Here is a 26,851-nt window from a genome sequence, read left to right on the forward strand (position 1 = left end):
CCCTCCCCGACCGGGGGCGCGATTCAAAACCCCGGCGGCGCGTCGACCAATGAAGAGCGGGCTGCCGGATGAGTGGCAAGGCCTCCGCCCAATCACCTCTCTCCTCGGGCTCGCGGCTCGCCGAGTCCCGAGGGCAAGCAACCAATGAAGGTTCCGCAAGGAACAAAGAAGGCGGGTGGAAAGGCGGAGGGGTGCGGCCGAAGGTCCCGCCCCTTTGCCGGCGTTGTGTAGCTACGGAGGAGGGGGCGCGTTCGGGATTCGGGGTGTCGTGAAGGCGGCACTTGGCGCCTGGGTGACGGGGGTGCGTGTGGACCCGGCCTGCTGTAGTGGACAGGCTGCGCGGGCCAGAGGGGCGAGGACTGTCCGGCCTCTGAGCGGTGGGCGGTTGTCGTGGGGCGCCCGCGGTGCCGGGGACCCCACGGCCACTGCCCAGCCCGCCTTTTGTCGGCGTCCCGGCGCCCGCAGTCGCTCTCGGCTGAGCGAATAGCTTCTTGATTGTTCGCTTCTAAGCTGCTGGGAATCGTTACCTACTCCTCCCGGAAACGGTGGGCGCCAAAATCGCTTGGGAAAGCTGAATCCGTTGGGGAGAAAGATTGTATCTATCTCTATATACACATATACATTTCTCTCAAGCGGTTTTGCAGGCGGTGGATAAAGGTGTGTGGACCACGAGTTTGAGCCTGTGCTGGGGGGCCGTGCCCACTGCTCCCCACAGACATGGCTAGCAGGGCTCCCCGCGTGGGTCAGGCTCTCTTGCATCCGGATCTCTCGTTGAGGGGACCAGACTAGAAAGTAAGTGTTCTTCACCTTACCTAGCAGGTGCAGCTGGAAAAAAAAAATTGAAAAGCGAGGAGGGTGAAGAAGTACATTTCTAGAATGTAAGGTAACAACGAACCGAGGCTGGAAGGAAAAAGGACAAGCAGGGAGCGAGCCGAAACTCGCTGACAGGGCAGGCTTCTGAAGTGGTGCCTCGGTGGGTCATTTCCACATCCCTCCCCCAAGAGATTACGAAACTGCAGTGGAAGGCAGTCGAACTCCCCGAAGGGAGGAATGGGTTGGAATTGTTGACCTTTTGCTTTTTCTTATCAGCCTCTTTGCGATTTGTGTTCACAAGGTGAACATGTTACTGTGAATAAAATAATAATAATAAAAAAAGGAAAGTTGTAAGGAAGGTGTTCTAGATTCTTCCAACTATCCTTGTCTTCCGTATAAAGGAGTAAAACTTGTTGAGTTGGTAGAGCGTGAAACTGCCCTAAGTCATCTACATAAATAAATATTCATGCGAATGGGAGAATGCCTTTCTTGCCTTCCCATTCCTGTTCACATCAGTGGCAGCTCCGGAGGATGCTGTGAGTGTGGGAAAGCTTGACTCCAGGGTTACCTCCCACCGGGGCTGTGGACTGTTGCCTGGGAAGAAGCAGGGTACAAGTCCTAAACTCACGGCGGGTGTCAGTAGAGCAACCTTTGGCAAAGTCAAGGTGGACTCCCTCTTAGCCACCTCCCACATGTCCGCAATGGCCAGGACTGAGTCAGGCTTACAGCTGGGAGTTGAGGATTCAATTCAGGTGCCCCACATGGAGGAATACACCTGCATGAGCTTCCTCCCAGCAAAAAGTTAAAGTCAGAGGCTAGAGCGGGGAATTGAACCCAGGACACATATATTTTGAAATGGGAAGTCAAACCCCCAACCAGGTTCTTAACTGCTTAGGCCAAGCACCCGTTCCCTTGTGCCCTTTCCAAATTAAAATCATGTCATTGCTACTGATACTGCTAAAATGTAGGTACCTGGGCTCGGCGGCGTGGCCTAGTGGCTAAGGTCCTCGCCTTGATCCCATATGGCTGCTGGTTCTAATCCCGGCAGCTCCACTTCCTCTCTATCTCTCCTCCTCTCAGTATATCTGACTTTGTAATAAAAATAAAATAAATCTTTAAAAAAAGTAGGTACCTGTAGGGACATTAATGAATATTAAAATAATAATAATAAATTGTAGGTCATTGGAATGGGGGGACATGCAGTCCTGCCAAGGTGACCACAGACTGGACTTGTAGCTCAGTGAATGTAGAGCCGGCTGATTTGTATGGTCTGTGAGTGATGTTATAAATGTCCAAATCATCCTTGGCAGAAAACAGGTTCCCTCCCACTAGACAGGTTATAATCCCATGGAAGAAAAGAGAAGAAAGGGAAACTCCTTCGTCCACTGATAAAGACAAATGAGAGAAAAGAAAGCTTTAAAACGTGTTTGAGAGAGAGAGAGATCTTTCATCTGCCAGTTCATTCCGCAAGTGCCTGCCACAGCCAGGGCTGGGCCAGGCCCGAGTGAGGAGCTGAACGGTCTAGAGGAGCAGGGCTGGACGAGGCAGAAGCAGGAGCCTGGAATTCCAGCTAGGTCTCTCCTGTGGATGGCAGCGGCTCTAGCACCTGAGCCATCGCTTGCTGCCTCCCAGGGTATTAGCAGGAAGTTGGTTTGGAAGCAGAGTACATACAGAGGGGACTTAAACTCAGGCACTTCAATGTAGGGTGCGGGCATCCCAAGCAGTGGCTAAACCTGCTGTGCTACAATGCCCAACTCGGAAAGCTCCTTCTTACAGTGGAATGCCAACAAAAAATGTAGAAAGAACGGTGCTGGGAAGCAGTGATTGGTAATAAAAGAGGAACACTAAAGTCACACCTGTCACTTTTGAATTCTGCTAACTAAAAGGCAACGTGTTGTGTGTAGGTACAGTTTTTACTGCTAGGTTTAAGAAGAAGCAACATGGATCTCATAGTCTCTGCTGCGCAGGGCCCACCCGGCGGCTCAGGTAGCTAATCCACCTGCAAGCACTAGGATCCCATATGGGCACTGCTTTGTGTGCTGGCTGCTCTACTTCCCATCCAGCTCACTGTTAATGGCCTGGGATGGCCCAGGTCCTTGGGACCCTGTACATATGTGGGAGATCTGGAAGAGGCTCCTGACTCCTGGCTTCATATCAGCTCAGCTCTGGCTATTTCAGCCATTAGACAGTGGATGGAAGATCTTTCTCTCTGACTCTCCTTCTATCAAATAAAAATAAGTCTTTAAAAAAGTTTCTACTGCCCAAGTTTTGAACATTCACATGGACATGAGGATACTTTAAAAAAAAAAAACTGATGGAAAACTGAGGTGAAAAGATGTTATTTGGGTGCAAAACTTCTTTAAAAGTCCATGTATAGGGCCCGGCGCAGTAGCCTAGTGGCTAAAGTCCTCACCTTGCACCCTGGGGTGCCAGTTCAAATCCTGGCAGCCCCGCCTCCCATCCTGCTCCCTGCCTGTGGCCTGGGAAAGCAGTTGAGGATAGCTCAAAGCGATGGCACGCTGCATCTGCGTGGGAGACCCAGAAGAGGTTTTGGGCTCCTGGCTTTGGATCGGTGCAGCACCGGCCATTCTGGCCACTTGGGGAGTGAATCATTGGACACAAGATCTTCTCTGTCTCTCCTATGTATATTTGACTTTCCAATAAAATAAATAAATAAATCTTTAAAAAAAAAATCCATGCATAGGGGAATATTCACAAAGTTAATGGAAAATGTTGGTTAGAATTACGCCTCTGACCCTAGGCGTGGCTGCACTTTCAACAGCAGATAAAAATTCATTTTTGCCCTAACTGGAAAAAGTATATTAGAACATTCTTTAACAGTTTCCCTTTGAAAAAAAGCAAGATCTGGAAAATTAAAATTATTGAGACATTAAAATAGTAGAAATAAAAACAGAGACAACAAAACCCTGCAGACTTTTTATGCTTGATGTTTGTGGGCTCTTTTTAAGGATATTGTTTAAGGAAACTTGTCTTTCCCATAGAAAGCTTAAATAAAAATTACACTGAGCAATGGTAGCTTTCAGTACTAAAAGTCCTTGCGGGAGAGGTCTTTGTTCTCTCGCTTTTAAAGATTTAATAATATTTATTTAGCTCAGGAAAAAAGTTCTTGGAAAAAATAATCTAAACTCAGAGTTTATAACACTTTGCAAAAATTCTAAGTTTATATAAAAATTGAGAAAAAGGAGATTGTTTAGGTCTTGTGGGCTACCTTTGTGTCCTGGGTTTTGGCTCTCCTGGTAACAAAGCAACCTCTAACCTCAGTCTTTGTGCTCACGTAGGCCGAAAATGGTGAATTCTTCACCAGCAGCTCCAAGCTTTTTCATATCTGAGAATTACTTTGTAAAGCCAGAACTCTTGGCTGACCACATGCAACTGCAGTACTGGTAATCTGCATAACAGCAGCAGTAGCAAAATCAGATTCGACTCCTATCATCACAGCAGAATCTATATTTTACAAATACCAGTACACAAACGGGAACCTATTCTTTACTCAGTCTCCAGACAATTCCTGGCATGCATACAGATATAATAATCTACTTTGAGGATTCCAGGATCCCACCGCCCATGAAATCAGAATCAGTTTTGGATCTACCCAGTGAAGAGTGAAGCTTAGCGATTTAAGTCATTTGATCATTTGAGTCCCATGCCTCCTCCTCCCTTCTAACTGGCCTTCTGTTTTCCTAAGAAATTAGGCAATATAGACTGAAGTTCCTGCTTGGTTTTGTCCTGGGTCTCCAAAGTTAAAACAGAAGCTCAAGAATTATTGAAGTAAATGAAATGTCTCAAGTTATCTGAATATTTCTCTCCTTTCTGATTTACTAGGACTGTGCAGACATGGCTGAATATTCAAGTGGGACAGGGATCACATAGGAAGATTATTATATTTTAAAATCATTTTTATTTGAAAAGCAGATTTGCAGAGAAGGAGAAACAGAGAGAAAGATCTTCTCTCTGCTAGTTCACTTCCCAAGTGGCTGCAACGGCCAGAGCTGAGCCGACTGAAGACAGGAGCCAAGAACTTTTCTGGGTCTCCCACGTGGGTGCAGGGCTCCAAGGCTTTAGGCCGTCCTCGACTGCTTTCTCAGGCCATAGGCAGGGAGTTGGATGGGAAATGGAGTAGCCAGGACATGAACTGGCACCCTTATGGGATCTCGAGGCATGCAATGCAAGGATTTAGCCAAGCCTGATTATGCTATTCTCTTAAAAGCATCTTCAAGATTAATAGAATATTGAATATATGCCTACCTACTGCTTTCCAGTTCTACAGAGTGCTTCTTTTAGTTCTGTTTGTAAAAAGCAAAACTAAGACTATTTTGGTGCAAAAATTATTTGAAATTCATATATAGTTTTTTTTTTCATATGATGTATGAACTTTTAAAAGACCCCCGTCATAGGCATGGATGAAAAATTTAGTACACCAAAATAAACTTTTAATTTCATTTTCCATGCACTTTTTGAAGAATCATCATATAGCTCAAAGAGTAAGTTGGTCGCTGGATATAAGATCCTCAGAGTGAGGTTCAGCATGTGTGATTTCAATACGCATCTCAGTGATATGGCCTTTGAGTGAAAGCTTAAATAGTCCTACAGAAAGTCAAAAGAGTAACCCCTTCAGATGCAGGTCTGTCCTACTGAATAGACAACTTACGAAGAGGAGGGCCTTAATCTGTTCCTCCTGTTTAAGCAAACGACAGTCATCTCATTGTTCTTATTCTGTTGCAGTCTCCCGTAGGAAGGGCAATAATTTGCAAACATGTCTCCCCCCTCAACCGCTAGTTAAGCCTGTCCAAACTCCTGTGTAAACCCCACTTTATAATTTACAAGCAATATTGAAAAAGATAAGCAGAGTCGTGCTCTGTGTAAATTAGAGTTCCTGGCAACATCTCAAAAAGTGAATGAGTAAGTGAATACAGTATTAAACTGGTGTTCAGACGTAGTAGTTGGAGATTATTTAAACTAGTGTCTGGTGGGATTTTGCCACCCATCAAATATTGTTTGCAAATGATGGATTTTAATTTTTATTCACAAAGGGAAGAAGATTGCCTGTGTATGAAACATGATCTTTTTAAATGTGAACTCTGCTGCTTGGGCATACTCTGTGGTCACTCTAGGGACTGACCTGCTAAATTCCGCCTTCAGCTTCTTCTATGTGAAACTCTTTTTGCATCTGTACAAGATTTCGGAAGAGACCTTTTGTCAAGCCCAGGTGAGGTGGAATCTTTCTTGCCTTGCACATAAGGCAGAACTCCTTCCTTGCAGCTGTATGTTATTGTGATTGGACAAAGAGCTGCTGCTTCGCATAGCGGTGAGAGTTCCAAAGATGACTGACCCCTGTTCAAGATTCTGTTTAAAAGTCAAAGAGAGACTAAAAAAAAAAAAAATTATCATTGAAAATATAAAAGCTTTAGGGTTTAAAGGGCAAACTTTGGTTTCCTGGAAAATGAACTTATGTGGAACAATACTGCTATTTAAATTTTTAGAAATTTGTTAAGAAGCAGAGAGTTGCCATTGGCTGATTCCCCAAACGTCTGCAACAGCCCTGACTAGGCTGGGTCGGAGCTGGGGGATGGGAACTCAGTCCAGGTCTCTTACATGGGAGCAGGAACCCAAGTCCTGGCAGGGCCTTTCTCAGCAATAAACTGTGGTCAGAATCTGTAGCCAGGTACTCCGCAGCCCAGGAACTCAGACATGCGTGCTTTAACCTGCAAATTATTCCCGAGGCAAAACACCTAACCCATAGCACTGTTTATAAGGACTGGACAAAATAATGTTAGTACATAGTTATGTGATGCCTGAACAAAAGAAAATCCATACAAGGAGACTTCTAAAAGTTTGTGGGAAATGGAATTTAATGGTAAGTTCATTTTGGTGCAACACTTGGAAATCCATGCATACGAGAGGTCCTCAGAAAGCCTATGGCAATCTCCTATTGTGAAGAACCTATGCAGACATTTCCAGCACTGTTGGCACCAAAACAAACAATTCTGTTTTCTCACAGACTTTTCGAAAAACTTTCATTTTGGCTATTATTAATATTTCAGTTTACTCTGGAACCAGTAAGCTTTTTGTTGGATTAGCTTTGATCATTCCACATAAGTGAAAAAAAAAAAAAAAAACCTCAGGGGTCATCTTTATCTTCTACTGAACATAGTGGCTTATAGTACTACACTGAAATAATCATGTTTTGTTTTTTAATACCTAGGCAATTTTGATGATCTGGAATATTCTTAATGACCTGATTGGGTATTTTTGTGACAGTTTTAAGGCCGACTGTGGTACAAGCCGTTATCTTTCTGCATTGCTGGGTGGCCCTCTGTGTGCAATGGCCTTCCTGCTTCCTTGGTTCCCTTGGAAAAACTATCAAGAAGGCGACTGGCTTAATGGAATTCACCTGATGGTGTCATCGTGTGCCTTTGAGAGCACCCTCTCCTGTATTCAGCAAGCCCAGTGTAGATGGTTTGTAGGGACCTTCCCTAGACATGAAAGTAGGCTTCGTCTTCTTAAAATCAACCACGTGGCATCACTGATAGGCTCGGCCAGTGTCCTTTTCTTTGGCCTCATCTCCAATAACATGGAGAGTTTGCCCGAATTTCAGGCTGCCGCTGTGCTCATTGCCTTTCTTGCCGCTGCCAGTATGCGTGCTGGCATGAACCACATGAAATGTTTTGAATGGAAAAGAAGCCTGGAGGAAAATGTGCCCTTGGGGACAGAGGAGGATCTTGCCTTATGGATGGGACAGATCCTGACCCAGAAGAACTTGTACCTTTTTCTGATCACGAGTTTCTTCCAAGTCTTCCATTTAGCCGTCTTCAGCAACTTCATGATGATCTTCACAGATCACCTCATTCCCGGGGACATCCTTTCTTCGTCTGTAAGGAGCGTCATGTATGGCGCAAGCTTCATTTGCCCACAGGTATGTGATTATTCCCTGTGTGTTTTCCTATGGGGATTAAAGATTTAATACCTGATTATGTCAGAAGTCAGAGCAAATGACATACGTTTATTAAGAGACCCAAAGAATCAGAGCCTTACACATTATACAAAGCTCAGTGGAAACAAAGTGTGGGAAAAAAAGAGCTGAAAGGAGGGGCAAGGGAAATGGAGCCCAGTGAGAATCTAGCAATGTGCTATTTTAAACAAAAAAAACTTGAGGATGTGAACCCCCTGAACGTGTTCATCTAAACCTCAGCAGAGATATGGAAGAAAATAAACAGCTTTCTGTGAGTATGTACTTTTGCTTTATTAGGGTATTTAAGATTTCTGTTTCTGTTAACTTGGAAGAAGTTATTTGGTAAAGAATTTTTTTTTTTTTTTTTTAAAGATTTATTTTATTTTTACTACAAAGTCAGATATACTGAGAGGAGGAGAGATAGAGAGGAAGTGGAGCTGCCAGGATTAGAACCAGCGGCCACATGGGATCAAGGCGAGGACCTTATCCACCAGGCCACGCCGCCAAGCCCTTGGTAAAGAATTCTTACAGTCAGGTTCCAAAACGCTTGGCTGAAAGCCCAAGCCCTGGAATTCTAGAGTGTTATTAAAATTCCACAGCCATGAGCATTCTTGTAGAAGGCATGTCTCCCTTCAAAAACATACACTGGCCCGATGTTTATCATAACATCTGGAGGGCTGACTACAAGGGTACTTCAAAAATTCATGGGGCCCTTAAATCTTTAAAAAAAAAAAAAAAGGGGCCCCGGAGGCATGGCCTAGCGGCTAAAGTCCTCGCCTTGAACGCCCCGGGATCCCATATGGGCACCGGTTCTAATCCCGGCAGCTCCACTTCCCATCCAGCTCCCTGCTTGTGGCCTGGGAAAGCAGTCGAGGACGGCCCAATGCATTGGGACCCTGCACCCGCGTGGGAGGCCCGGCAGAGGTTCCAGGTTCCCGGCTTCGGATTGGCGCGTACCGGTCGTTGCGGTCACTTGGGGAGTGAATCACCGGACAGAAGCTCTTCCTCTCTGTCTCTCCTCCTCTATGTATATCCGCCTTTCCAATAAAACAAATAAATCTTTAAAAAAAAAAAAAAGTTCATGGGGCCCAACACAGTAGCCTAGTGGCTAAAGTACTCACCTTGCATGTACTGGGATCGTGTCCCAGCTGTTCCACTTCCCATCCAGCTCCCTGCTTGTGGCCTGGAAAAGCAGTTGAAGACGGGCCAAAGCCTTGGGAACCCTGCACCCATGTGGGAGATCTGAAGAGGTTCTAAAACTTTTAAATTTTAAGAGTCTTAAAATTTTGGAGTAGTTCAGATTTTAAATGAAGAATGTTCAGCCTGTAAAAGTCTACGCACAACTTGAAAATTCAAATATACATCTACCATCTGAAACCTTAATGGTCCCAAGAAGTTGGGGAGGGGATACTCAAATTGTATAAAATGGAAATCCAAAGTTACTTTACATTTGTTCTTAATTTTTAGAGAAGTAACATATGCCTGAATTATTGTGGTTAAAAACAAAAAAAAGCTCACCAGATCCATTGGTGTTGTCAGGGATTTCATTACGTCCCATTAGCCAGTGGATACAGCACAGAGGGCAAACACAATTTTGGTTTTCTGAGGCTGTCTTATCAGTGACATTCTTTTTGAGGAGTTGAATAAATGAAAGCAGAAAAGAATGAACAAGTGTTATTTATCTCTAATAACTCTTTCATGTCCCACTGCCCTCAAAGAGGTGGAGTAGTAATTGGGTTTGTGTATGGAGCCTGTCCTGGACAACTCTGACTCCCCCATTTACCAGCTGCGTGATGGGTGAATTTTTCCAACTCTGTGTGTCTCACTTTTCTCATTTGTTGAATCAGAATAAAAATAGATCCTCTATAATGGGATTACTGTGAGGATTAAATGAATTATAGGACATACAGCATGCTTAAAATGTTTCCTGGCGTAACTAGATGCTGGAGGCCTGTTAGCCGTTGTTATGAACAACCTCCAACTCCCTCAACAGATAGGAGTTCAACATGTACCGCAAGCATGGCATTGCCTTTACAGATGTTTTTTATTTTTAATTTTATTTTTAATATTGTTTACATAGTTGGGAGATGCATGCCCATGTGGGCCTCTGATTAGGGTGGGGAGGTTCAACTACAGGGGATGGTGGGTGGGACACATTTCAGTCTTTTTTTTTCTCCTGTTTGTGCAGGGGAAGGTGGGGAGAGGTCCACTCCTTGTTGTCAAACTACATCAGTGCCCTGGGATGGGAGACGGACCTTTGATGACACCCTAGAGGCCCTGATGTGGGGAAGAGTGTTCTGAGAGTGTTAATTGAATGGTTTTAATAGTTTTGAGAAGTTATTGGTTTTATCACTCCAGGGAAGAGAAAATCTTTCTAAGGTTATATGGTTTGACAAAGTCCATCTTAGTGTACCCACAGGCCAAGACACTTGCTGTGAAGTTTGGCCAGGAGAATTGTCCAACCTGTTCTAATTTCCATCCCTGATGAGGCAGTTGGTGTCCTCTGCTAGCCTAGCTGTGTGGGTTCTCATGTCCCCCGTGTACATTGGGACATGCTGTCCACCTTACAGGCATCAACAACTGGGGAGACCCAGTCCTGATACATGTACTCCCAGGTCGGACCACACAGCCTGTGCTGTTTCCTGTCGCCAGGATCTGAGTCCAGCAGTCTAGTCAGCGAGTCTGCCCAAGAAACCTCGCCTGGGGTGACCTCAGACTTGATTTTTATGTGTGCGAGCCAGTGCAGGGTCAGATGTGGTCTTTCACCTGCACCAGCTAATGCACATACTGGGGGATGCAGCTGCCCCGTATTTCACATGAACCCACAGGTGCTGTGACCCAGATCAGCCAGCCTTCCACAAACCTGTCCTCATTTCCAACAGTGAGTGTATAGTTTAATTGGGGTGAACCCCAGTAACCACCTCCAGACCCCCCCTTGGTGCTGTTTTTTGTTCATGTCTGCCTCTGCTGCCACCTAGTCTGGCCCAGCCCACATCCCATGTGGCTCTCCTGCACTCCAGTGGATGTTGCAGTTTAGGTACATTGTAAACATGTGGATGAAGGAGGCAGAAAGGGGAGTCTTTTTCTTCTTTGATGATTTTTGTAAAATCATTCATCATTGACTTGTATCTTTATAAATGTTGGACACAAGAATGAAACTAACAGTGAGTATGTGGGGCAAGGTGCTAGACTGAGAGGAAGAGGGGGAGAGCAAGGAAACTTCTCTTATATAGAGTTACTTAATTGTCTGTGAACATGTAGCTGGTGAAAGTGGCAAAACTAGAATTCAAACTCGGGGCATTTGATATAAAAATCTTGGGCCATCCACTCTGCCCCACGTTTTACACGATTAATTTCTTATGTGTTGTACGTGTATGTATTATAGATTGAGAAGGAATGGTTTCCGTTCATATGTGGAAATATGTTACTTTCTAATGTTCTAATAGAATTGGATTTACTGAGGCGTTTTACTTTAATATTTATTTGAAAGGGAGAAAGAGAGTGCTCCAATTTGCTCATTTGCTCTCTCAAATTGTCGCAGTGGAAAGAACTGATCCAGGCTAAACCAGGAGTACTCCACTGGGGTCTGCCCTCTGGGTGGCCGGGGCATAAACATCTGGGCCGTTTTCTGCTGTTTTCCCAGGTGCATTAGCCGGCAGCTGGATCAGAAGTGAAGCAGCCAGGACTTGATCTGGTATTCCTGTGGAATGCTGGCATCACAGGAATATGCAGTAGAATATGCTTTACTCACTGAACCACAATGCCAGCCTCTGCTGGGGTGTTTTAAATACTTTCTCATGCAGAACTCTAAGAAATGCCTTGGATCTTATCAGTCACCATTGTTTTTAGTATCCAGAAAATGAGCTCTTGTTCCTTGAAAGTACAGAAATCAGCCAGAAAGTCAGCTGGGGTGGGAGTGACCCTTATGCTTATTACAGAATGCTTATGTTCTACTTACATTATTCAAAATTCTCTTCTAAATGTAACATGCATAGGTTTGGTTAATGAAAACTTTCAGAGCTAAACAATGTGCTATTTAAATTGAAAACAAAGGGTGTTTTCTGATCTTTGTTAATGTGCATGTGTGTACATTTAGCACTCCCCATTTAAAACAGCAAATTGTTTTATTTGTAGCAAAGACTTTTTTAAAAATCTAGATCTGAACTCTTTATATAAATCCATTAAAATTATGAAAATATATAAGGTTAGGACTATAATCTGCAGAAATGCAGACAGAACTATAAGCTATTGTTTACTTCTGGCCTTGAGTTTAGGATGAAAAGTATATTTTAGCACATGATAGACTTATGTGACAGAAGAAGGTCAATGAATTTTTGATTTATATATCAAAATTTTATATATATCAAAATTTATATGCACAAATATTTATTTTATCTACTGCATGCCAAGAAAATTTGAGGCTGTAAATGCCGAATTTTAAATTTTGGATTTGTTTCAAATTTGAGTTCCAAAAAGAAATACTGTTTATTTCTAAGTGATGGATTTTTTAAAAATAATATCGCCAGTTTTACAAAAATCTCTTCACTGTATGAAGATAAAAGAATTAGGAAACCATTGTCTGGTTTGTTCATTTGTCTTATAGGAAGCAATGGGGTTTGTTGTCTTCAGACTATTATGACTACTTTTTTATAAATATGGATAATAGCATCTCTAGCCAAGGCAATGTTGTACTTCAGCTGATACTGTAATTCAGGAGCACATCCATTGAGTACTCAGACTGTTTTAGCATCAGATAGAGTAAATAAGTCTCACACATGTGGGTTCCTTCTTAACCAACCCATCAATCTGTTTCCATTTCAGTGCCTCCTACTTGTGGGTCATTCCTGGCTGAAGAAATTTGGTTATTATAAGATCATCCTAGTTTCTTTCTACCTAGAAGGGACAGCTTCCATTGTCATGTTACTTCTGGGAGCGGACTACTATTACTGTTTGGCTCTCTATCTCACGCTTATCATGTAAGTAAAGGCTGATTTCCAGCTCCAGATTACACTAGTTCCTGCTGTTCACCCTCTCAGGTGGTGAAATGTCTCTGACCTGAACTGACTTTGACTCCCATTTCCCGGCAGGGTTATCACGCCTTTCTGCCCAGTTGATTGAATGGGAACCTCTTACCCTTAAATTTGTAGTAAAGTTAAATAGTGCTTTTGTTTGAGCAGCAGACAGACGGAGCTCCCATCTGCTAGTTCACTTCCCAAAAGGGCTGAAGCTGAGAGCTGGGAGCTCCATCTGGGTCTCCCACATGGGTGGCAGAGACCCAGTTACTTGAGTCATCACGGTTGCCTCTCAGGTTTTCAGGAAGCTAGAACTGGCAATGAGTCAGGTCTCTAACCCAGGCATCTCTATTCATATGTCTAAACCCTGGGTCTTTCCCTGCTAGGGGACCTGCTCTTTTGACCTTATCACCCATTTTGGGAAATGGCTCCTCCATTTAGTTGCCCAGGACAGGGACTGAGAAGTTGTCTTTGCATTCTCTCTTCTTCCACACCTACAGCCAACACACTGCCAATTATTAGCAGTTTCATCTCCCTGTTAGGTCCTCTTCTGTTCTGTGGCTACTTCTCTGCCCAGGTCCTCCTCATCTCTTACCAAACTGCCTCCTTCATGGTCACTGTGCCTTGAGTCTCCAGTCCCTCCTCTCCTCCCCTCTTCTGTTTAGAAGTACCTCATTCCTTTGCTTGACAATCTTAAGTGGCTTCTCTCTTTCTAGATATATCCAAATGATGTGTGATGTTCTTTGTTACATAGACTCTTTTTTTTTTTACTTCTTCTTCACTTCTTGTTAATCCTCCAGTTACATCACACTCTGCCATATAGAAACACTTGGCACTTCCTGGTTCAGGCACCTCAGTGTCTACCAGATGTGGATTTCTGCAGCTGTAAAGCTCTCACCCACTTCCTCCTTGGTTCCCTCATGTTCCTTGAGGCTTCAGCCCAGGCCTGTGCTTCTCCAGGAAACTTTGCTTTCTTTCTTGGGATTAGGTGTCTTTGCCTAGGACCCCAGTGCCCTGGGCTTGTCTGCTGTCATGCTCATCCTTCTGCCCGTATCTCCCTGCAGCTCCAATTGTAAAAGTTTTATCTGTAAAGCATTTTAACCTTTTTTTTTTCTTTTTAGGGTGATAGTGAAAGCTTCTTATTGCTTATTTAACCTGCCTCTAGCTGACATGATTGACGCAGAATTACTTAAGTTCAATAGGCAGTAAGTATATTTATTCAGATACTAGCTACAAAAATGTTACATGTCGGTAAGAGTATTAGAGTCTCCATCTCGGTTACAGTGCTACCACCAATCACATACTTCAGAGATGATCCTAAGAGGGATTGCTGGGTATTAAGGAGTGGGATAAAATAGGATATTGTTATTTGTTTGCTCTAGGCAATCTCCCCTCACTTCTGAAAGGACATCGAATGTCTTATCCCTCAGTTTTATGTAGTCAGTGCTAAAAGGGGTTAAATATCAGAAGCCACAGCAGATTCTCAGTTAGCTTCATGTTCCACATATTGCACATGCACAGGACGATAAAGCACATTGGCTTTTGCAGAAGTCAAAGAATAAATCAAGGCCCATATTATTTTTTCTTAGCTTTAGATGTGTAAGCTTATGATAAGAGGTTTTGTTCTTTGGTATGGTTACAAACATTTTAGATTAGCTATAAAATTCTCTTGATTGGCAAATATTTTCTGATATGAGCCCTAATCTATAGATTAGAGAGGAATGTATTAAGACACAGGAAAGATCTTTCTTAGCTCTTTAGAAACATTTATATTGAACGGCCTTTTCTTCTTAAAGATATTTATTTGAAAGGTAGTGTGTAATAGACAGGAAGACACACACACACACACAGGTTGCGGGGAGGGGAGAGAAAGAGAGTGATCGAGCAAGAGAGTCCTCCCATGTGCTAACTTACTCCCCAGATGCCTGCGAGAGCCAGGACCAGGTGAGGATGAAGCCACGAGCTGGGAACTCAGGGACCCTAGTACTTGGGCCGTCACTGCTGTCTCCCAAGTACATTAGCAGGAAGCTGGATCAGAAGCAAAGGCCCTCTGATATGGAATGCAGGTGTTTCAAAGGGTGGTCATAAAGTCCACTGCTGCCCTCATCTCCCCGCCAGCCTCTTTAAGATTTATTTGTTTGAAAGGCAGAGTGATAGAAAAAAATAGAAAAAAAGAGGGAAAGAGAGATTGTTCATTTGCTGGCTCATTCCCCAAATGGTCTAAATGTCTGGCTTGGGGCTAGGACAGGAGTCATGGGAGCTGGATAAGAAGTGGAGCAGCTGGGATTTGACCTGGTTTTTGCAAGCATCGGAATTACTGGCTAAATGTCACCCTAGTCCTTCCCCCTGTTTTCAGTGTGACTTACATTGAGGAAACCTTTGCTAGTTGCTTGATTTCCTCTTTGCACAATTCCTTTCCTCTTTTGGGGTTTTGTGGCTAGGTCATATTTAGAGCGAAGAGGAAAACAGCGAGCTTCCTGTGGTTCAGGACCATGTCTTCCCTTTTGGACCCCCTGTGCCCAGAGACCCAGAGAAGTGGCTGGCTCAGAAGAGTTTGGTTTTGGTTTTTTGAGTGACTGAAGTTATCAAGCAGTAGCTTCAGTAAACATCTTATACTTCTCAAAAATTGTTTTCGAGTGAGATGGGTTTCAAATAAATAAAATCTCTCAAGCTGTTTAAAGGGAAGTGCATTGGCATTTACCAAATGCAATGTGTGTAAGTGCCACATGTTTGCTCATTCAAGTCCTTACAGCAGCTTTGACTGATAGACATTATTGTCTCAACAAATATTTACTGACTGCCTTCTGGGTGTCAGGCAACATGGGCAAAGCTGGGGAGGCAGAACAGCAGGTGTCAAAAAGGCCTCTGCAGGTTCTCTGATCCCTGACTACATGGGATGCTAAGTCATTCTTAGGCTCATGGTACCCTGATTGTTTCTGGCTAAGTGGCTACAGTCAGGGATTCTGGTGTTTTTTTATTGTCCCCGATTCAATTGTGTCCTTCCAAAGGACCAGTGCATTTTGATTTTAAATTTGTTAATGCCAGATGTACTTATTATTATAAACAAGTGATTTAATTATACTTATGTTTTATAAGCTTAGGAAATGAAGTGTGAAATTAAGTTTAATCCTACAAAAACTAATTTGAATGCTTTAGACTTGATGAAGGAAACTTGTTTTTAAAAAGTTACCTCAAGCTTGTGATGAGAACTGAAAAATCATGCAATCTAAAGGTATTCTTGGGGCTGGTGTGGTGGCATATGGGTTAATCCTCCACCCTGTGGTGCTAGCATTGGTCATTGGTTTGTATGTTGGCTATTCCACTTCTGATTCAGCCCTCTGCTTCAGGCCTGGGAAAGCAATCCAGAAAGGCCCAAATCTTTGGGACGCTGCACCTATGTGGAACACCAAGAGGAACCTCCTGGCTCTAGGCTTTGGATCAGCTCAGCTCTGGCTGTTGCAGCCATTTGGAGAGTGCGCAGTGGATAGAGGAGCTCTCTCTCTCTCTCTCTCAGCTGTAAAATCTGCCTTTTAAATAAAATAAATGAATCTTTAAAAAAAGATATTTTTTACTCAGATGGCTTTCAAACTTCAGGTTCTGTCTATAACTGATTGTAGAAATCAGACCACACGGGATACTATTTACTCCAGAAAGATGGCATAGAACTTTCCATTGGCTAACCTAAAAACTCAAAGGCAAAATCCTGAGAAAAGACTGATGAATGAGTTTAGTTAACATAACAGTTCCTGTCTCTTCATTTAAGGATTATTGTTCCTGTTGTCATCATTATCACCAGCTTCAGCTGTCTTGATCATATGAGAATGGAAGGTTTGCTACTGCTCTGAGCAAAAACAGATGAAGTCCCTGCACTTGTGACACTTAGAATTTGCTAAAGGAGACAGACAACATGCATATTTTCCTACAATCATTATCTCCAATAGCAGGAGACAAAGACCTGTGAGGGATTAACTTTACCAAGGCAGTGTAACCAGCAGACTGAAGAGGGAGTACAATTCACACTCTTACACATCAAACTTTCTCCAATTCTCTCCTCTCACCTTCCCTTTCTTCTTTGCTTTTTCTCTTGCTCTTTCATTCACTCCTCCTCAGTTGCCAAGTTTCCATCTTAGCTGACATACAACAAGATTTCAATTTTTTCAGGAAATACAGTTGATTTGTATTACATGATTATTAAACAAACTGTATGGCAAGATTTTTACTAGGAGTGCATTCAATGCCACTGGATGGGATTTGGGCAGAGGGACTTGGGCATGGATCCCAGTTCTGCCTCTTACTAGCTGTGTAACTGTGGACAAGTTCCTCTGCTCTCCCACCTCTAAAGTAAGGGTAGAGCCATCTCCCTCATGCATGGGATAGCTGTGAGGCTGAACTGAGGTAAGCTGTGTAGCACATTTAATACGATCCAGAGCACATGGAGCTGTCACACGGTAAGCACTTAGGGGATAGGTTATGTCTTCTCTTTGGATCTTAGTTCTTTCGTTTAAGAGTCAGGTTCTGCCACTTCCTTACTACGAAAGAGGTTGATGTTTTATAAGGACTGTATAACATTACCTACATAGGGTCCAAAAGGACTTCATAGATGAAGAAGTCCTTGATACATACACACTGTATGAATATGTAACACTATGCACATACATGCACAGGCACATATGTGATACAGACTCACACTGTTTTGTCTGTTCCAGGCCACTCTTTCCCTCAATGGTTTTTGGCATCAATGCTTTGCTTACCAAACCTGCTCGGTTTTTAGCTCCCATGGTGATACTTTCCAAGCTCACTCAGTTTGGATATAGAAGCCCAGACAGAAGGTAAAGTAAAAACAAACAAAAACCTTTGAAATAACATGGTGGAAATGTAAAAGGCAGCCCAGCTTTTTACATTAGCTGCTAAGCAGTGAGCTTGGACTTTGGATACTGTTGGTCATTAACTCATGTAACTTGGGCAGGCTGTAATAAAAAAGTATTAAGGTTACTGGGCAGAGGGACTTGGGCGTCCATATATTCACACTAAACATCATGTAGATTGCTTTATTGTATTCATCCATTGTTTTTTTTTTCATTTCAGAAATGTTTTAGGGGGTTGCTATTATATGCCAGGCACAAAGGTATTGGAAATGAAAGGTGAATGAAGCCTTTAAGGAGCCTCAGAGAGTACAACAAACCGTACGAAGAGTTCCATGCACCCACAATGGGAGCACGGGTAACTTGGACAAGAAATTTCTCCCTCAACCTGCCCAGGGTCTGGAAGCACCTCACAAACAAGGGGGTGCTTAGACTGAGTTTTAGAGGCTGAGTTGGGTTTCCCCTTTTGAACAGGGAGGAACATTGTGCCAGCAACAGACAACAGCCTGGCACACATCTGGAAGCATGAGCGAACCCTCAAATAGCTGCTCATTTATTCATCTGGGAAACATTCTGGAGAACCTACCAAATTCTAGGGTAAATACTACGCAATGAGGTGTGGCAGTGAACAAAGCCACAGCAATCTCTGTCCTCTTGGAGGAGGTTAAACAAGGGCGGGCACTTGGTGCAGTGGTTAAGATGCCGCTTTCTGCCAATGCAGACCCTGGCAGATAGCAGCTGATGACTCCAGTGGTTGGCTCTTTGCCACCCACGCAGGAGAACTGGGTTGAGCTTATGGCTCCTAGCTTCAGCCTGGCTCAGTTCAGGTGAAACAGCATGTGAGAACCCTATCTGTCTCTCAACCTTGTGAGTACTAATTTAAACAACTATTATGTATGTAGATTGGAGGCATCCACAAGTGGACATGTGGAACAATGTGGTATTTCTCGAACAAATATTTGCTGGATATCAGCTTTTCTCTGGGGCTTATGCCAAATCCAAAGAATATAGATAGGAAAGACAAAGCCCCGCTCTGAATTGAGCTTATAGTAGATTCAGTGAAATCACACTGCTTGTGTGCTGGGCTCTGCTGACAGACTAGGCATGGGATACTGTGGGAGTACACGTTGGCTGTGTGTGTAATTCAGACTGGGCAGCAAAGGATATGATGTCTCAGATGAATTTTGAAAATGTGGTGGCAGTCTGTAAATACAGAGAGGTCTAAGAGCATATAATTTGCATGGAGGAAGGCCAAGTGGATTAATTGTAGACCTTGGGAAGTATATGCCTGATCCTAAGTAGAAGGAGTATTATTTTGATTTAATCTAGGAGCTATAACACCAGTTATAGTATCTTTTATTTTATGTTTTAAATATATTTTAATTTTGTGTAGACACATAGTCATTGTATGTGTGTATTGAGTACATCTTCATACATGTGTGCACAGAGTATGTGATGCTCAGATCACGGGGACTGGCATGTCCATCACCTGAGATGTCTGTCACTTCCTTGGTGGGGAATGTTCAGAATCCTCCCTACTGCTGATTTTTAAATAGCTATTTAAGTTTTGTCAGTCACAGTCATCCTGTGTGCTTCAGAACATTAGAAGTTATTCCTCCTGCGAGTGGGTGTTTATCACAGTGGTTAAGACACCCACCTCCTACATCAGAGAATCTAGGTTTGATGCTGTCTCTGGCTCCTGACTTCAGCTTCCTGCCAATGAAAACCCTTGGAGGCAGCACCGATGGCCCAAGTTGCTGGGACCTGTTACCATGTGGGAGACCTGGACTGAGTTCCCAGCTTTGGTCGCAGCCAGGGACTGCTGTGGGCACTTGGGGGAGTGAATCAGTTGATGGGAACTCTCTTTCTGTCTCTAAAATCAATAAATGAATAGACTCTATTCCTCCTGTCTGCTGCAATCACGTACCTCTTAACCTCATGCTCCTCCACCAGGCCCTTCAAGATGTGCTTTGAAGAGATCATCTGTCAGTGTAGGAATGATTTGAAGAGAGGTTAGCCAAAAAACAGAGAAAGTACAGTTTGATGGCTAATTAAGTGATTTTTTTTAAAAAAGACTTATTTATTTTTATTGGAAAGTCAGATATACAGGAGGAGAGACAGAGAGGAAGATCTTCTGTCTGATGATTCACTCCCCAAGTGACTGCAATGGTCAGAGCTGAGCCAGTCCCAAGCTGGGAACCAGCAACCTCTTCCAAGTCTCCCACGTGAGTGCAGGATCTCAACACTTTGGGCCATCCTTGACTGCTTTCCCAGGCCACAAGCAGGGAGCTGGATGGGAAGTGGGGAAGCTGGGTAGAACCAGTGCCCATACGGGATCCCGGCATGTTCAAGGTGAGGACTTTAGGTGCCAGGCTATGGTGCCAGGCCCACAAAGTGATTTTGTATGAGAAATTCTGATGTGGGCCTGAGCTAAAGTAATGTACAAGAAGGTAAGGAGTAGACAGACTGACATGAGAGATATCTGGAGTTAGAATGAAAGAGAATGTGGTGAACCTTCATGACAGGTGTGGCTCCCAATTGAGAAATGAGCTTCTAAGCAAGTGAACATGTTCTGTTCAGGGCCACCTTTCTTCTGTTAAAGGCGAAGGAACTCTCTCAGTCTCAGCCTCTCTGTCACCTAGGTGACTGTTTTTCATCTGCACTGCAAAAGTTAAAATCCAAGGAGCACTGAAAGCCTCAATGTTGTTGTAGAAAATCACCGTGGCTTAAAGAGCCAGGCACAGAACCTGGAATAGAAAATCCCTGTCTCTCCCATTATCCTCCATCTGCTAATAAATGGGAGAGAAACGGAGGAAGAACATGCGTGTTTGACTTGTTCCTCTGAATTTCCTCTCTATTCGGAAAAGACATGAAGGCCCTAAGGTTACGGGTTCTTAGCCTGTTGCATGTTATAACTTGCAGCTTGGAACTTGAAAAAGTGCTGATGCCCAGGCCATGCTCCACATTGTTTTGTTTTGTTTTTGAGTTGCACAGAAAGAGAGAGAAGAGAGAGAGAGTCGGAGAGAGAAATCCTTCATCTGCTGGTTCACTCTCTAATGGCAGCGGTAGCTGCAACTGAGCCAATCTGAATCCTGGAGCCAGGAGCTTCTCGGTTTCCCACATAGATGCCGGGGCCCAAGGACCTGAGCCATCCTCCACTGCTTTCCCAGCCCACCAGCAGAGAACTGGATCAGAAGTGGAGCAGCTGGGATACGAACCAGTTCCTGTATGGGATGCTGGCACCTCTGGCAGAGACTCATCCCACTAATACCAGAACCCCAGCCCCTACCATGTTCTAACCCAATTAAATCAGAACTTCTAGGGATGAGTTTTAGGTATCTGTGGTCTTTAAAGTTCTGTATATTATTCCATTTTGCAGCCAATATGGAGAACCAAAGATTAGTTCCTTGGAAACAGAAGCTGTGTATACTAACCTTAGTAGCTTGGGCATGTTGGCAGCCAAATGCACTAGCCAACTGATTTCATGACACTGCAAGCAAGCGTAGAGCTATAAATTCATGCAGGGAACCTAACTGCCATTTCTCTTTGAGTGATAATTTAACATTTGGCATCTGGTGGCCTTACACAACTAATGCTAAACTGCCAGTGCCCTGCTGAAGTCCAGGGTTAATTGTACACTTAGCAGGCTATGGTTTGATGATCAAAGAGAATTTCAAGCCTCAACAATGAAAAGAATCTAGCAAAAATGTCTGTTGAAATAAATTTAACACTGTGGGCCAGTGCAGTGGCACACAGGCTAATCTTCCACTTGGCAAGTGCTGGCAACCCAGAAGAGCACTGGTTTGTGTCCCAGCAGCTCCACTTCCCATCCTGCTCCCTACTTGTGGCCCATGACCCAAGTCCTTGGGACTCTGCACCCACGTGGGAGACCTGGAAGAAGTTCTTGGCTCCTGCCTTCGGATCAGCTCAGTTTTGGCTGTTGCCATTTGGGGGAATGAACCAAGCATACGGAAGACCTTCTCTATCTTTCCTTCTTTCTCTGTAAAATATGCCTTTCCAGTAAAAAGAAATTTAACACTTTTAAAAAAGATGTTTATTTACTTTTATTGGAAAGGCAGATTTACAGAGAGGATAGGCTGAGAGAAAGCTCGATCCTCTGGTTCACTCCCCAATGACCGCAATGGCTGGCACTGAGCTGATTTGAAGCCGGGAGCCAGGAGCTTCTTACAGGTTTCTCACACCGGCACCAGGTCCCTAGACTTTGGGCCATCCTCTGCTGCTTTCCCAGGCTGCTTGCAAATAGGGAACCGGATGGGAAACGGAGCAGCCAGGAAATGAACTGGTACCCATATGGGATCTTGGTGCTTGCAAGGGGAGGATTAGCCAATTGAGCCATCACATCAGGCCCTTATATTTAACACTTGTAAGTTTTCTAATATCTGATAATCATTTCACTGCTGTAATAAACAGATCAGCTACATTGTTCTCTTCCCTGATGTTTTCAGAAAATGGTCTGTGATTCCTTTGATAGAGTTAGATTAAATGTTCCTTCTGCAGGGCAGATTATTTTACTATGTTTACTAGATCTATGTACTCCTTAAAAAATGTTTACTTCTTTTCATCTACTTGAGGGAGGGAGGAGAGAGAGAATCTTTCATTTGCTAATCCTGCAGCAGCCAGGCTGGGCCAGCTCAGAGCCAGGAGGAACTCCACTTGGGTCTCCCACGTGAGTGGTGTGGACCCAAGCACTGGAGCCATCATCTTCTGCCTCCCAGAGTGTGCATTAGCAGGAAGCAGGACTGCCTGGACCAGGACTCAAACCAGTACTCTGATGTGGGATGCATGTGCCCCAAGTGGTGGCTTCACCCGTTGCAACACTGTACCCACTGTGGCCTAAGGAGTCACTACTCAGCAGCCAGCAAGTGTAATGATTAAACTTGTTCAAGGAAAGCCATAACTGAGGTCCTTGGGAACTAAACTGGTGGCCACTCCATTGACAGGACTATCTGTTTTTAATCTTAATGACCATACATTTATTACTTTTCTACGGTTCCAAGTCCATATTAATAGGCGAAAGAGAGTGGAAACAACTCAGACTTTGCTTTGATTTTATGATTTGGGTGATCCTGAATATGACAGCTTTAGAGGTGAGTGTAGTCCTTTATTTACCTCACAGAACTGAATTTACAAATGGTTTAGCAAAAAAAAAAAAAAAAAGGGTAAATTCTGCCAGACAGTTGTATTTTAGGATATTATTACCTGTAAGTAGATACCTTTTCTTTTGAAATTAGAAGATTGTGTGAGAAAATTTGGTGTTTGTGATTTTTGTGATTTTTTTCTTTAAACAGAGATGCAAATACTATTATTATTATTATTTGATAATAGTAAATATATTTATTGTATTGTTACTTCCATTAAAATGTAAGCTTTGTTGAGGACAGGTATCACGGTTGATGTATTTAATGTACAATTAAAAGAATGAGTATGCAAATAAACACTTGTTGAATGAATGAATAATTATGTAAGGCTTAGGAACTGTTGTTCTACCAGAGAAATGGGAAGTGAAGATCTACTGAAAGCGTAACACAATAAATCAACAGGCTTACTCATACTCCAACGGAATAAATGTCATGTCAGAGGGGAAAAACAAATTCTCTAAAACCCTGGGCATCTCTCTCAGTTTAAAGCAACTGCTTAAGGGCAGGTCTTTGGTGCAGTGGTTAAGATGCTGCTTGGGGGACCTGCACCCCACACTGGAATATCTGAGTTTGAGTCCCAGTTCTACTCCTCCAAAGAAGGGATTTATCAACTCTTATCACTGAAAAGTCAGGTTTGGCTGGATCTCAAATGATATGAGGACCCTTTTTCTCCGAGTTTGGTGCAAGCTTTTCCCATATAGCAACAAGAGTACTCTAGTTTCACATGAGGCATGTGCCCTTCAGTCCCAGGAGCACAGGGAAAGCTCCTCACCAACACTGACATGCAGGTGCTCACTGCCCAGGCAGAAGCTGTACCTTGAGGTGTGGAGTCCTCTGATCAGATCTCCGCTGGGTCTGACCTGGGAGGTGAGAGAGTCAGTCAGGCTCCATCAACTCTTAAGGACTGAAGTCGTCCTGTGATGGGAGAGGAGAGAGGATTTCTTAAAGAGAGGAATGATACAAAAACAGATCCCCAAATGCCCCTAGAGTAGCAGATGGAGTAGGTGCAGGGGGATTGGATGGAACAGCAGTGTGGTCATGTGCTGTCAGCACTGTGGATGTCTCTGCTGCTCCTAAAGGTTACTGTTGCTAGCTCATGGGTCACTACAGGGCTAGGGAAGCAGCAGCAGCAGCAGCAAAATAGAGCAAGTAGATAATTACCAGTTCTCAGGCGAAGCAGGACTCAAAGTGAAAGAAGGGTGGCTTTCTAGTGGCAGTGGGAGGGAGGGCCATGCCTAACCAATGCAAAGCCAGAGACAGAGCTCTGTTTCAGCGGTTCACTCCTCATCCACAAGGCCCTAGATTAGGTTGGGGCTAGGGCTAGCATCCCAGAACTTATTCCAGGTTTCCCACGTGGGTAGCAAAGCCCCAGCTACTTGAACCATCATCTGCTGTCTTCCCCAGGTCTGTGCTGAGAGGAAGAGGCCACTGGGAGTTGGAGTTGGGACTCCAGCCTAGATACTCTAATGTGCTGGGCCAGGTGCTCACCTGAGCAATTTCTTCAATGTGAAAATGGAACAGACTTCTTCCTCTCCCTTTACAGTTTGACTTTTTCTTTTTTTTCCTTAATTGGCTGAATTAATGAGACACTATTTTAGATGGTCTTTCTAACCACAAGGAAGCTTCATATTGGAACTTGAAAACTCTGAATAATTAGACCCCCCCTTTTACTGTATATGATTTAAATACAAAATAGGATCTATCTGAAATATAACTGAGGCTCAGAGGAATATCTGAGCTTAATGGAAGTTCTTAGCAGAAAACCAGGCCATTGTCATTTCTGAATTTCGCTATTAGCTCTGGATTCTTCTTGCAACCTCTAATTGTGCTGTATGGAAGTAAGTTTCAACTATTCAATTATTTGAAAGAGCCAAAATATTTGATAAACTTTCTTTTACTTTTCCAATGGATAGCAAAACTTCTCTGAAACTTTTGTTGAATAACTTTGAATTAATAAGAAAATAAGCTATTGGGAAAACTAACTATGTTTTATTTCTCCTCCCCTCCCCCCAGTGCACTTTTAGATCTTCCTGGTGCTGTGTTTGATTTGGTTTGCCTGTTACCACTGGGCATTGCCATAATTCAGATTATGGTTTGGAGCCTGTTCTCAATCAAAAATAAGACAGACTACACGAGGACTTTTTAAGGCTAATACCAGCTGTTGTGGGAGTCAAATGAGAGTCGGTTATTTATTTTTATAGCTGTTTGCTTTGTACCAGAAGGGCAAAACTGTTCTTCAGAAACTCTAGGTTGTTTATAAAACAGACAAAAACATCTATCATGTTTAAGAGCTTCTGTCTCTATCATTAGAAGATTAAAATATGAGCTAAGACCTCTCTGGTCCAGTTATCTTGTGGCCTGTACATGCTTGTAACATCACCAATGGACTGTTACGGGAGCCCAGCAGGATGTGTGTACCACTCCCTTTTTTTTTTGATTTATTTTATTTTTATTACAAAGTCAGATATACTGAGAGGAGGAGAGATAGAGAGGAAGTGGAGCTGCCGGGATTAGAACCAGCGGCCATATGGGATCAAGGGGAGGACCTTAGCCACTAGGCCACGCTGCCGAGCCCACCACTCCCTTTTATGTTTTATTTTTTGACTTCATATTGTTTCGCTTTGCAGTTGTATTAGTGAGACATCCCTGTTCCCATTTTTCATTGCCATTGTCTCACCATCATCATTTTCCTGTGATTGAAAGTGGCGATCACTACTCCTTGATTTCAAAATATATCATTCAACTGTTGTAATCAAAACAACATGGTAATGGCGTAAAAGCACATACAGGGGCTGGTAATGTGGTGAAGCAAGATAAGCCACTGCCAGTAGTGATAGCATCCCAAATGGGCTCTAGTTCAAATCCTGGCTGCTCCACCTCTGACCCAGCTCCCTGTTAATATGTCTGGGAAAGATGGCTTAGGCCCTTACCATCCATGTGGGAGACCTGGAAGAAGCTCCTGGCTTTGGTCTGGCCCAGCTCTGGCTGTTGCAGTCATTTGGGAAGTTAACCAGCAGAGGGAAGATTTCTCTAACTCTGCCTCTCTATAGCTCTGCCTTTCAAACAAACAAATAAACAAGCAAGCAAACAAAAAATAAATCTTTTAAAAAAGCCACACATATAGACCAATGAAACAGGATTGAAAACTCAGAGATAAACATTGACACATTTGCCGTCAACTGATTGGTGATAAAGATGCCAAGAACACACTATGGGCAAAGGACAGTCTCTTCAATAAATATGGTTGGGAGAACTGGATATTCACCACCTATAAAAATTAACTTCACATGGCTTATCTACTTAGATGTAAGACTTGAAACAAAAACTTCTAGAGAAGACATAGGGGGAAGATCCATGACTTGAAACACTAGGCAATATTATCTTGGGTCAGACCTCAAAAACAAAGGGCAAAAAAGATTATATAAAGCTAAAACCCTCCTGCACAGCAAAGGAAATCATTAACACAGTGAAGAGACAATCCAAGGGTGGGAAGAAAATATTTGTAAAATGTATTTCTAATATAGAGCTAACATGCAAAATGTATGAGTAACTCAATCCAATTAATAGCAAGGAAACAAATAACCCTATATAAATGGGCAAAGGATCAGAACAAGAGAAGACATGTGAATGATCAACAGGTGCTTGTCCATGAAAGATGCTTAGCATCTCTAACCATCAGGGGTTGATTCAAACCACACCATGAGCTTTCACCTCCCATCTGTAAGAATGACTGTTATCAAAAGGACAAAATACTTGGTAAGAACACAGAGAAGAGGAAAACCTGGAACATTGTAGGTGGGGATATAAGTTAGTACAGACTTCATGGAAAGCCATAAAATTCAAAATAAAAAATAAAAATTAAAAAATATATACAGTGGAATACTATGTAGCCTTAAAAGAAGCAAAAAAAAAATTTTGTTGTTGTTTTTAAAGAAGCAAATTCCATCATTTGCAACAATGTGAAAGAACCTGGAGGATTTGATGTTAAGTATAGAAAGACAGATACCACATGATCTCACCTCTGTGTGGATTTGA

At 43.2% G+C, this 26,851-nt stretch overlaps 1 protein-coding gene across 2 annotated transcripts; it reads left to right on the plus strand.

The window, feature by feature from the left end:
- The first annotated feature begins 5,818 nt into the window (after positions 1-5,818).
- On the plus strand, positions 5,819-25,047 carry LOC105941937 (transmembrane protein 180). 2 transcript variants are annotated; one of them, XM_058680260.1, is made up of 6 exons: positions 5,819-6,040; positions 7,037-7,747; positions 12,605-12,759; positions 13,917-14,000; positions 17,502-17,624; positions 17,881-18,243. In XM_058680260.1, exons 1-6 carry the CDS (start codon positions 5,891-5,893, stop codon positions 17,942-17,944), a joined length of 1,287 nt encoding a protein of 428 aa, XP_058536243.1. In that variant the 5' UTR covers positions 5,819-5,890; the 3' UTR covers positions 17,945-18,243. The 2 variants fall into 2 exon arrangements, with proteins under 2 accessions (XP_058536243.1, XP_012783003.2); XM_012927549.2 differs by lacking the exon at positions 17,881-18,243 and adding an exon at positions 24,830-25,047 and having other exon boundaries at positions 5,820-6,040.
- The last annotated feature ends 1,804 nt before the right edge of the window (positions 25,048-26,851 follow it).

The sequence above is a fragment of the Ochotona princeps genome, chromosome 24, assembly GCF_030435755.1.
Source record: "Ochotona princeps isolate mOchPri1 chromosome 24, mOchPri1.hap1, whole genome shotgun sequence".
In the NCBI taxonomy this organism is placed as follows: Eukaryota; Metazoa; Chordata; class Mammalia; order Lagomorpha; family Ochotonidae; genus Ochotona; species Ochotona princeps.

What these genes read in the sequence shown, in the direction of transcription:
- LOC105941937 (XM_012927549.2), top strand. Translation starts at nt 5,891, where the DNA reads ATGATCTTTTTAAATGTGAACTCTGCTGCTTGGGCATACTCTGTGGTC. An exon ending in AGACCTTTTGTCAAGCCCAG is followed by an intron (nt 6,041 to 7,036) that starts GTGAGGTGGAAT and finishes TTTAATACCTAG; the next exon opens with GCAATTTTGATGATCTGGAA. An exon ending in CAAGCTTCATTTGCCCACAG is followed by an intron (nt 7,748 to 12,604) that starts GTATGTGATTAT and finishes TTTCCATTTCAG; the next exon opens with TGCCTCCTACTTGTGGGTCA.